Source organism: Sceloporus occidentalis, unplaced genomic scaffold (genome assembly GCF_023333645.1).
Source record: "Sceloporus occidentalis isolate IW3139 unplaced genomic scaffold, rSceOcc1.0.p SCAF_302, whole genome shotgun sequence".
NCBI classification, from domain to species: Eukaryota; Metazoa; Chordata; class Lepidosauria; order Squamata; family Phrynosomatidae; genus Sceloporus; species Sceloporus occidentalis.
The window spans coordinates 673,496-685,842 of NW_028317282.1; the positions used below are offsets into that span (position 1 = coordinate 673,496).

Consider the following 12,347-nt stretch of genomic DNA (forward strand, 5'->3'; position numbering starts at 1 on the left):
AAATAAATATTTGTATTTTGCATATTATTTGGAAATTTTGTGGCAAATCTCCTTGAGGGCATGAACCACTTTCTTTAGCTATATGTCTATTTGTTTTCTTCGTTCTGTTGTTCCGTTCTCATTTTCTGACATTTTGTACGAATGCTCGAATTAGGCGAAATTGGTCAAAATGAAAATTCACGTGAATCTTAGTGCACACGTGTAATAACAGAACATCGATGCCACTTTAAGAACAGCGAAGGACTTTATCATTGGGGTTTAGTAATCTAAGGAAAAACAGAGCTTGTTGTGGTTTTGTGGATTATGAAAAAAAAGTTGTTTGAATCTGATTCATTCAACCTAAAAATTCAACGTATGAAAAAAAAAAGGCTATCGGAAGATACAGTTCTTTTTTTTTTTTGTACTAGAACCTCAACAGGGTGTTCTCGAGTTGCGATATTTGTTATTAGATTATTTATATGGATTTAGACTTGGGTTAAAGAGTTGACTCAACTTGACCAATTTATGGGTCACCATTATCGGACTCAAACATAATAGGTCTAGAAGTAACGTGACTCTCGGCTCTACTCATCGGGTACTCTACTCCATTGGCTATGGAGACCATCTCAAAAAGATACTCACAATGCTTCTCCAACTTTGAGCTTTCACCGCGGCCCCTTCTGCCGTATTCCAGAAGGCAGTCTTTTTCTGGCCATTCCTTCATTTTGATTTTCATGCAGGTGTTGTTCAGTATATGGGCCGTTATGTTGTCTCCACAACGGTAGGTTTTTGGGGTGTCGGCCGTGCTTTTGAATGAACAGTAAACGTCGTGGTCATTCCGAATGATCAGGGTTTGATTTAGAAGATCCGACGCGAGGAACCATCCCTCACAATGGCTGAGCACACCTGTGAAGCGAACCAAATGAAATCCCAGCACGTTCCAGGTATATCTACCCTACCACCTAGAACCCAAACTAGAGACAACCATCATTAAATTATGATTTTTATATCTATAGTAAAGCATCAGTGACTCAGTATTCAGCTGTCTTTAACTCTTCTGTATGCGATACAAAGTTTCAAACCAGGTTTCTGTCCAGTTTCTATAATTATATCATATTTACCGCACGGATTTACTTACAGGGGAAATTCAAGAAAAGGTATGCGGCAAATACGAATCTACCAAGTTCGATCAGTTTGAAGAAATAATCTGTAAAATAAATAATAATTATGAATTATATATTAATGCCTTCTGATGTCTGTCTCGGGGGGGGGGGTTACTTACTAGTTACTTGCTGTACATAATCTACATTTATATTTTATTACTTATTTCTTTACTGACTTAAATGACGAAATAAACTCACTTGGCATCTTCAGTCTCCCAGAGGTCAGAACGAGCGCATACGCAAGGAACTGGCCAGCAAGTAACAGGACTCTGAGAAGAACAAGTAAGATGCCATGAAGACATCGTGGGATCTTCTTGAGAACCTCCCAAATCTCCTCAACTTTGTCACAGATGTTCTGGGCTGTCTTCTTCATCTCAGACAGCAGATATTCCTGCGCGTTCCGCTCCTCCACTTTCTCAGTTAGGTCCTCATTCCACGAATCCTGGTCTTCTTCATCCTTCAAACCGGAGTTTTTATCCGGTCCATTGTGCCATTTTTTTTCCGCATCATCCGAGGTACGATGGCTCGTCTCGGCGACGGACGTTGTCTCCTGAACGCTGAGTCGCACATTCCTGCAAAAGACAACAAGGAAAGAAAAAAAAATGTGCAGAACATCTGATTTCAGTTAAAACTATTTTACCTGGATCACCACAACTAGGGCCATCAAGCTTACGACGGAACTATGAGAGCTTAAAGCGTACATGACAAGTGTCTGAGGTCTATAGTTTAGATACAAAGCCTTGGTCTTGGATGAGTCCCACGACACCCCTGTTTGTGCTACGGAAACCTTCACAATCATGGCCCTTGAAAATGTCCCCCCCCCTTATTTCTACATTTTGCGAGTTACACATTAAAAGGGTTTTCCCGGGCTGCCATCGTCGCCACGTCCGTAACCATAGAAAATCCCTGTTTAAAATGTCTATAACTAACAAAGACGGGCATTAGAAGAGATAATATATAATTACATAATAAAAGTTGTTTTTAGGATTATGACATAATATGGAGGCTGTTTGCAATATCTCATAAGAGGGCACTTCCTTTGCAGCATAATTAGATGAGGGTGAGGGTGAGGATGGGATGGAATGAATGGCGGTTGTAGACTGTTTAGTGATACCTGTGAAAATCTAGTCTGCGTTTTCATAATTTAGGTCTAAGCTTTTTTTGGCATTTTCTAATTTTATTCTGAGTCAGCTCATAATTGGGATATTTGGCAGCAGGTACATATAATAAAGACATTATTGTTTTGTGGACAGATGGGGGGGGCGATAAATCATTCTGATAATGCAGGCAGGAAACATGCAGTTTCATAATCTGGGATCTCAGCTCTTCTCTTCTACTGTTTCCCCCTCAACCACCGACTAGATTGTAAGCTCCTGGGAGCCGAGCCCCTCTTCTCCTTTTGTACCAGTTTGTACCACTGATTGTAAAAGCGCTACAGTATCTGCTGGCGCTATATAAACATTCCCGCAGTTAATCAGGAATACTGAATCTCGGACATTCTTCCCGGGCATTATTCCTTAAATATATAAAAATCTGTTATATATATATATATATATATATATAAACCATGTTTAATATAAGATTTTATCGAAAAATAATGATATTTAAAAAAAAAAAATCACAAAAATATTAATTGATTTTGGGTGGGAATCAGGGATTAAAATTGGAGCATTTTCATATGATTTAGGTAAAGGATTGTCACAAAGCTATGTACGGTATATATATATATATATATATTTATATAGATTATATATCAAATTACATATTAAAATTAAAATAAAATATGTAAATTGTTTTAAAAATGGTCACTTACTCTACGACTCTAAAGTTTCGCCAGGAAGCCGCCATCGTCGCGTTGGGGACCAGGAAAAATTCCTACAGATAAACAGAAATTACAATAAATAAATATACATTTTTACCATTTTTTTTTTATATATTGTTGATAATTTACATTGCCCAGAATATCAAATAAATTCCTATTTAAGATGCCGTTCCACCTACTCTGCCCAATGGAACATTTTTGGTTAGCGTTGAATGACATGAACCTACTTTAATCGTATTATTACTGTTTATTTTTCCAGAGAAGGAGGCTCCGTTGTCAAATAAATTGTAAAATAGGTTTGTTTGATCTTCTTTGCGGGGAAATCATAACTCCGACCTGATAAGGTTTATTTGCTTAACACACAAGCGAGTGCCGTAATTGTTCCGATTACATTGATTTTGCACCCAAAGTGTTTGCACGATCCTTACGACTGTTTGTACAAAAAATATGATTTATCTAACCTCAGATAATGCATTATTTAATAAATTAATATATAAATAAATAAATATATTAGACTTGGGCGTCGGCGGAAAGTTTGTATTAGTTTTCGGGGTGGGGGGGACTCTTCCTGTTCGTTGAAATTCGGCCAACATTTTTCGTTTTCCGGAATCCTGTTCGTCCGTCTGGTTGCCGTGGAAACAAGATATAAACGCGTAGAAGAAGTTGAATTAAAATGGCGTGATTCGCCCCCTCTTAGTGGAGCTAAAATGGCGGCCGTGGTGGTGAACAAAGATTTTTGTATTGCGTGCATTTGTTTTTCGTTTCTTGGACGAAACGGTAAAAAAAAAATTGAGGGGGGGCTAATGTGCAAGTCTATACTATATGGATAACAGTATTGGGGTACCTGACTATAACATCAACACTGACTTTGATGACATCACATTGTAAATACATAGATATTAATATGAAGTCGGCCCCCCCTTTGCAGATATAACGGCTTCCGCTCTTCTGGGAAGGATTTCCACCGGATTTTGGGGGAGTTCCGGTGGGCTTTTTGCCCGTTCATCCAGTAGAGCGTCTGTGAGGTCAGGCGCTGATGTTGGACGAGACGCCTGGCTTGCCTGGCTTGCAATCTCCGTTCCGGTTCATCCCGTTGGGGTTCGATGGGGCTGAGGTCGGGGCTCCTTGGCCGGTCAAGTTCTTCCCACCCCAAACCCATCCAACCATGCCTTTACGGACCTTGCTTTGTGAGCTGGAGCGCAGCCACGCGCCCAAACTGTCCTCACAAAGCTGGAGGCCGAGCAGCGTCCAAAATGTCTTGGGATGTCCCCTTCAGGTCACCGTACAGAACCCGAGCTGATGACAGACCGTAGACTCCACCAAACGTTTGCTTAACCCCCTTAACCCTACAGCCTAAGCATGTGTATCTGTGTAAATCATTATTTAACCTCTTCAGTGCTGAAGGGCAAAGCCTCCCTGGTGGAGGGAATAAAAGAGCCGCTGAAGGATGCGTATATGAATGACTTAAGTCAGTATGAAGTCTTTTCACGGTTACGATAAGGGTGTATGAGCATGATTGTTGGATAGTTAGTATCCGGGGCTTAATATAAAAGAATTTAGGTCTAGAACCTCACAAACATGAATATTGCATTATAATATCCGGGGGGGGGGAGAGAACTTTTTACTCCCAGTCCGACCCCGAAGACATCACAGAAGTGAAATTCGAGTTGATGCTCCAATTCCTCTACCTCCTATTCATCCCGTATATCATATGTACTTTTAATACACGGGTAATATTCCGCGTATTACGTCTACATTACATCAATCAGCTTCGGAGGGCAGATATCTCCAAAACAAACAGATTGTAAAAGAAAAAAAGGAGTTTAAACTCTAAAAAAAAACAAAAAAAAGGTTTTATCAGCAGAGGCGGCTTTTCTGTCCACCTGGAAGCTCCGCATTGTATTTGTTTTTATCTTTTTTATTCTTCTTTAAACGTCTATTTACAAGTGTAAGTTCATTTATAACGTTTACAAACAAACCAAGGTATTAATCAGATGTCTCGTAAAGCGTCTTTATTGGGAGCGCAGAAAGGAAATGTGGTTTTTTTTTGTTCCCTAAGGGATGAAAGTAAAGTAAAACTTCATTAACCCCCTCTGAGCCTCTTGTTTTTTTATTATTGTTCTCCTCTCGGTGAGGAGCCGATCCCAGCCATGTACAGATCTGTCTCTGTTTCTGTAACTTGAGCTGGCATTAAGTGTGAACGACACAGTAAAAGCACATAGTGGTTTTTTTGACAGTAATATGTCAATTTGTGTCGCTCTAAGCAGAACTGGCCTTTATTTCTTGTTTATTTAAATTTTATGTCAGATCTTCAGTCCCGTTGGCCGACATTGCAGAAGGAGATGTGTTTTTTTCCCCGTAAGGGATGAAAAAAAAGTTATCTGTGTAACTTTGTTATTTTTGTATCATTATCCAGCGATCAAATGTGACACCGCGTGCCAAAACAGGGCTGGGCAGGGGCTCGTTCTGACACGGCCCCCGTCTAGTTGCCCGTTTCTCCTGCTGTAAAGACTCAAACCTTAATCAGTCGTTGGTCTCGTCTTAGATTCAGGAGCCGTATGTCTGTCCCATGCGTGTTTAATACCCTCACTGTATTACCCTCTAACCCTTCTACTGGGAGGCTGTTCCACTCATCTACCACCCTCTCAGTAAAGTAAAAGGTATGCCTATTCTGTGTATGTTCAGAAGGAGGGAGGGGAGAAAGCTTGCCTTTTTTTTTTTTTTTAATTGGCTCTGGAGAGAAGGGGAATTCCAGTGGTGTGATATATCAGGAGATCTGCTGATGGGTTACCACAGGCCATAACACCTATTCTCATTGGTTACCATGGTCATTTTTACATTACGTTTGTTTCCTGACCTTACTAGTAATAATGACCTTAAAATCGAAGAGAAGAGGATGAAAGTTTTCCCAAAACGTTGAAGAATGAGGAAGTCTTCATTAAATCCTAATCTATATGCTCTTATTATTATTATAATTATTGATTTTATTTTTACTATTATTGTTTTTATTATAATTTTTAGCATTATAAGTAGTATTAGTAGTATAGAATGTATTATTATTTTTAGCATTATTATTATTGATTGTATTATTATTTTTAGCATTATGATTACTATTATAATTATTGATTTTGTTGTTATTATTGTTTTTATTATAATTTTTAGGATTATTAGTGGTTCAGGGGGGTCTACAGGTTTTTAGCGCCCCCTAGTGTAGAGTAACATATTCCAGTTACATAATTACGCCCTTGGGACTCGTCTTTTCATTTCAGTTTGGGATACTATGCTTTGTTTTGATGTAATGACATTTAAACTGCAATTGGTCATTTTTATTTTGACAGGTTCCCGGGTCGCCGGCGGAGGATCCGGGCGCTCTGCGGTCTGATGTCTGCCGAGGAGCCCACAGGCTGGATTACCAAGCAGAGGCGAAACGCGTTGTCCACAACGTAGTTGGAGCGTTCTGTTTTGGATCCGGATCTTTACTGCTATACGGACTTTTATTAACTTATTTACTGTGTTATTTAATAACGTTTCAAGTTAACTCTGCTATTGGGGGCCAATAAATTATACTTTTTTTACGGTATTACGCTATGTCCGTTTCTCCCGTGATTTCGTTTTGACGCTTATTTATCCCGCTCAGTTGCTTGACTATTATCTGAAGGTTTCTATTTGAGAGATTTTTTGGATGGCATGCACCCTCACCATATTAGCCTCTACCACTTCAGCTGGGAGGCGTTTCCACTAATCTACCACCCTCTCAATAAATTCTGCCTACCGTGTGTTTTTATTCAGCATGCTTAGAATAAAGACACCTAGCTTCATGTCATGAGTAGTGTTGCTCAATGTACATGAGATTAACATGTCTACAAAAAACGGCATTTTAGAGATTCTTTGTCTTTCTCCGTAATCACGTGTTTTTTAAAAGATTGATAGAAGATTCACCAAGCAACATGACCCACAGTGCCACCTTTGCCCCAAACAGTTTGTGAGTGACAAGCATCCTATCAGTGCCATCCTAACCTCCCACACAGCTTATTTGGGTCATTTTTGCCCCATCTTATCAATGCCCCCAAACAGCTTATCTGTGCCATCTTTGCCCCAAACAGCTTGTTTTACCATCATTACCCCAAACACCTTGTCTGTGCCTTCTTTGCCGCTTACCCCCTTTTAAAATGCACGCTAGTACACATATGTAAACACACTTACATTCATTCTAAGACACACTCCATCTCACCCCACTTACACATACATGCTCAGAAACACAAATACACATTCATGCTCACAAACACATAATTACACATCCATGTCACACACACACAATCATACATCCATGTTCACAAACACATAATTACACATCCATGTCACACACACAATCATACATCCATGTTCACAAACACATAATTACACATGCATGTCACACACAACTACACATTCATGCTCATGTTCATATATATCACATGTTCTGGGCTCATTGCATCACGTCTGAGAATCAGCTTGTGAGTGCATGAGAGAGAAGCAAGTTGCTCCCTCGGCTGTTTTTAGAGGCTCAAAAAGTTCTGGGGTTGCTGCGTCCTCCAAACCAATATTTTGGGTCATTCGCCTTCATTGATTCTTAAGTAAAAAAATGCACTTAAGTCAACTTTTACTTACTTTTCAGTTCCGTAAACTTGGATCCCAGAAGACCTCGACCTCTTTTACGTCCGGGTTTTTAGTTGTGGGGGTCACACCTGACAGCGGAGTCGGACAGCTTGCTTTAGAGATACTTTGTAGATAACTGCGAGTGATATTTAGCAATAATCAGCGAGGTCTGCAGCACCAACATGCGTTGTGTTGACGCTGAGCTCGACGCTCGACGGCAGCCCTTCCCGTGCTCGCGCACAGCCCCTTCCTCCTCCCTTCTGGGATGACGACATTCTTTCAGTGCCGGTTTTTAATACATAGCTCAAAAAAACATTTATGCTGATTGGGACTTGAAAATCTAAAGCTGTAACTTTAATTAACCCCTTAATGACAAAGCCTGTACATGTACAGGCTCAAAATGCATTGTTTTCAATGGGTTTAGGGACCTTCCATTGTCCTAGTTTACTAATAGCAATAATAATAATAATAATAATAATAAACTATACAGAGGGACAAAGATATATAATCTATAAACACTTTCTTGTGGTTAGTGTTCAAAATACTGACAAGATTTATAAAACGGCTACAATGTTTTCAATTATCGTATAGTGTATGAAGAACCACTAATTGCCCCCCGCATTGTGTGAAGAACCACTAATTGCCCCCCGCATTGCGTGGAGAACCACTAATTGCCCCCCGCATTGTGTGAATTCCCAGTGCTGAAAGATCGAGGGTTAATCCAGGATTAATGACGAAATAAATGTATTTCACCGAAATGTTGATACATCACGCCACGTGCCGAACAGGGCTGGGCGAGGGTGCGTTCCATCACGCCTGAGGCCATGTAACCAGGTGTTCAGAACTTGGCGCGTGTATGAAGGTCCGCTGATTGGCCCCCCCCATGGTGTGAAAGATCGAGGGTTTATCCAGGATTAACGATGAAATAAACGTATCCTTCTCTTTAATCTCATTACTTCCACCCGTAAGCAAACAGAGTTTAGTCTTGATCTCTGATGGTCGAGTCTGGTTGGGCCACCCCAAAGTAAATTGGGTACTTACATGGAGGCTGGGGGCTGAAGTGCCCCTCTCGTCTGCTCGGATTGAAATTTTTGGACTCATGCCTTGTCTTTGGTACTAATAATGTCCCCGGGGCATCTAGAGTCAGCAGGATTATGAGGCAGATCCTTTCTCGTGCAAATATAGTGACACATTGTGGCCATTTGCTACAATTTCATCACTGCTTCCCGCTTCTTCCTTAAAGGGACAGTTTTAAAAGAAGAATATGTGTTAAAGTACTTTATCAGCCAGGGCCGGCCCAAGACAAAATGCAGCCGTCCTGCGGCGAGTCTCCCTGCTCGGTCTCGGTGCCGGCTTGTAATGCTGAGCGCCGGAAATTACTCCATCTTCCGGCGCTCAGCATTACAAGCCGGCACCGAGACCGAGCTAGAGGGCTCGCAGAGCAGTTGCCCCACTCGGCTCCATTGTCGGGCCGGCCCTGTTATCAGCACATTAACATGTATTCTCACCTGCGGAAATGACCTTGTCATAAATACACCACGTGCCAGAAGATGTCTTCGGCTGATATATAGGGGGTGGGGAAAGGGACAAAAGCATTTGGGGGCTTCTACGGAATCCATCCATTCATTTGCAAGGAGGACACGACAAACATTTAAAGGACCCTCTCAGCTCACATTTGCATTAAAGTGCATGCGATGGCTGGAGACTCCCTTAAACAAGACGTGCACCAGTCCATTGTGCCAATAAAATGAGGTCATCATCATCATATCCCTTCCAGCCCTCGCTCCAGTATGCATATCTCCAGTACAGATTTCTTCCAGGACCTCTAATTTATCTTCATCTTTCACGTTCTTGCTCTGCGGTCTGTGGGTAGTCTCATTCACCTCCACTGCGGTTCTCTTATCAGTCATGACACATTATCTTCCGCTTTGTTGGGCTTTTTTTGGCTGTAAAATTCATTTGATGAAACAACGTTGAGTCATAGTTGAATCATATAAGCTCCTCCAGACCTCAAACTTGATTCTTGAAATGGCTGTTACATTGTATCTCGTGCCCATTCCTCATATGTGGACCAGACCACAACCAGCCCCATTGAGATCAAGAAATTTAAAATAAAAGAAAGAATTAAACTCTTCCACCTATCCATCATTAGCTGCATGATATCACAACTAAAGGTTTCAGGTCGTTATCTGACGACAGCAATGAGCGTCTGATCAGTTTGTCCCTGAATGTGGATCTCTGGCCACGTGCCTGTTGAGTTAATCAGTGACCGACAGTCCAGTTGAAGGGTCACTGCTGACTGCCCATCATATCCACCAAGTTCCCACACGGAACGGGAGGCACATACGCATTTTTAATCCGAAATCCCCCCCACCTTCTGAACATAAAGACTGGAGGCTCAGAAGGTAAGTGACCCTTATTCGCATTATTGAACGCCGTTAGGAAGAAATTCCAAATAAGAACCAACTTAAAAAAATAATGCCATCAGATTGTAGATGGACTTTGAGTTTCTGGACTAGCCGTTAACACTTTCATCTACAAAAAGTGGAAAGTGTTCTTCTGCGGCACAAAAGGAAACAAAAATCGATTGATTAGATTGTTGGTAGTTGGAAAGTTCAAGTACCCCTGGCAACTAGTCCTTAAAACTCAATGCCGAAGAACAATATGCATTAGAGTCCGATCTTCTCCATATCTGTTCCACGGACATGGAGAATCTACACAGCAAACAAGTGACTTCATTTTTCTTTCCGGTGGGGGAAGAATTTTTTATGTACACACTCCACTTCCTAACGTTTCTTCCAATTTCCTGAAAACATACTCAAGTATTAAGTGCCGCGATAAATTACTTCCCCCATGACACTGTTTGAAAAGAAGTTCCTTTTTCTAGAAAACACTTCTTGAAACACTCTCGATGTTAGACAGATCTTAAATCAGCGTATTGTATTTGGACCAAACCCTTGTAATGGTATCAAATTAATTTTTCCCAGTGTTTATGGAATAGAGGTAAGTTCCTGGTGCCTCTAGCACAAAGCCTACCAGCTCCACCAGATAGTCCAAGACCTTTCTTGAGTAGGCCGGAGCATAGATGGGAACTCGGTGCCATATGCAGGTGTGGATTGTAGTCAGAGATGACTAAGTTGGGTAGATACGTTCTAGAGCTCTACTGGATCCACCAGTAGAAATCTAGAACACGACAGCTCTGCCCTATAGGAAATCCAGACCATATGTACAACCTGCTTAGTTAAATCCACTTCAAACCCGAGAAGCAAAGAAAGGGTTAAAGGCTGTGTTGCCCCGTATCAGAGCTTGGCTTGGAGGCATGACATCATTAAAACACATCACTGAGGAACTGAGCCGGCCAAAAAGTTGATTTGGGGGGGGTTTAATTTTAAAAAATCACTGGGGATTCTTAATTTAAAAAAATAAAAATTGAATAATTTGGCAGTTAATGAAGTTAAGTCGACGTCGTATTTTTTTATTTGTCGTATAATTTTTTTGACACTCGTCAGTCATCTTTCCTGTTATCTGCCGCAGACGGAACATCGCTGTTTGCTTATTAGTCTTTATTAGGACTTCTTGTGCATCTGTTTCGGGTACGGGAGGTTTATCACAGGTTCATTTACTTAACAAACCGCAAATTTATTTGAAATGCAAAGTCATCAATATTTTATTTTTGCTCTTTTGCAACGTATTAGTCAATGAAGCAACTTTTTCAATACAATTGCACAAATCAGGGGTAAAAACCTGCATTTTAGTGTGTATTTTTTTTCTCTCCATTTTTATTCTGCTTGGCTAATTAATACATTTATATGTAAATATTTTTTTAAATTCAGTGTTTATATATATATATATATAAAATCATATAATATTAATAATAATATAGTTAACCCTTTTTTAACTAAATGCAGCATTGGAAACGCCGTTCTTCATGCTATTCCCAGTGATAATTATATAATAATGGAAAGAAATTGTCAGGGAATATATAATTGTCATGTGATATAGCAAAATTTGAAAAGTTGATTTTTAAGAAAATACTTCTTAAAAGTTTCTGTATTGTATTTTGAAGATTTGATATGACCCACTTAATTGATTAATGGGGTGACGGGTCGTGTTTCTATGATGTGCTGTTAGAAAAGGAAATTGCCATTAATAGAGCGCCACTTCGATGGTATCTGACGATACAAAGGGTTCCTTGTAATTCCTCCCCTAAGGAGACCTGAGCTGGTCCTTGGTGGTGAATAATTAGTTCACTAACTTTCTGCTCCCGTTCTGAGATGTTTCAATAACCTCTGGTTGGCTTCTTACTGTCTCCTTCTCAGCACACCACCTGTCTTGGTGGCTGTATGAGGAATACGTCCCACGGCCCGTGTGGTGTGTCGTGTTTTGGCAGTGTGTGTGTGTGTGTGTGTGTCTGTGCGCAGGTGGCATCATGACCGCAGATTAAAGGATAAAGTCCTCTTAGAAACAGACATTTAGTTCTAGGCTAATCATTACCCACAGCTCGCACTGTAACATTGGGTTGCTTGGTGTTTGAGTAATCTGCCAAAGGCTTAGTTGCCCCAATTACACCATGGGGTTAATATTCTAGAGTAATAATGAATGGTATCCTTAGGTGGTCCAGGGCAGTATTAATTAATGTCGGGAGAAGACATTCTCTAGGCTCTTGGAGCCATCTGCTCTTAAGTAAGATGGACCTAAGATGAGACTGGTACCCAAGATAAGGAGACTATAGATCAGCCTTGGAAGAT

At 40.6% G+C, this 12,347-nt stretch overlaps 1 protein-coding gene across 1 annotated transcript in view; it reads left to right on the forward strand.

Annotated features, from left to right (window-relative positions):
• The first annotated feature begins 3,786 nt into the window (after positions 1-3,786).
• LOC149275031 (serine protease hepsin-like) overlaps positions 3,787-12,347 on the forward strand; it is a 36,972-nt gene continuing 28,411 nt past the window's right edge. The window contains exons 1-2 of the mRNA XM_089504980.1: positions 3,787-3,848; positions 6,303-6,407. Coding sequence (XP_089361106.1) covers positions 3,787-3,848; positions 6,303-6,407 — 167 coding nt within the window. The remainder of the gene's footprint in view (positions 3,849-6,302; positions 6,408-12,347) is intronic.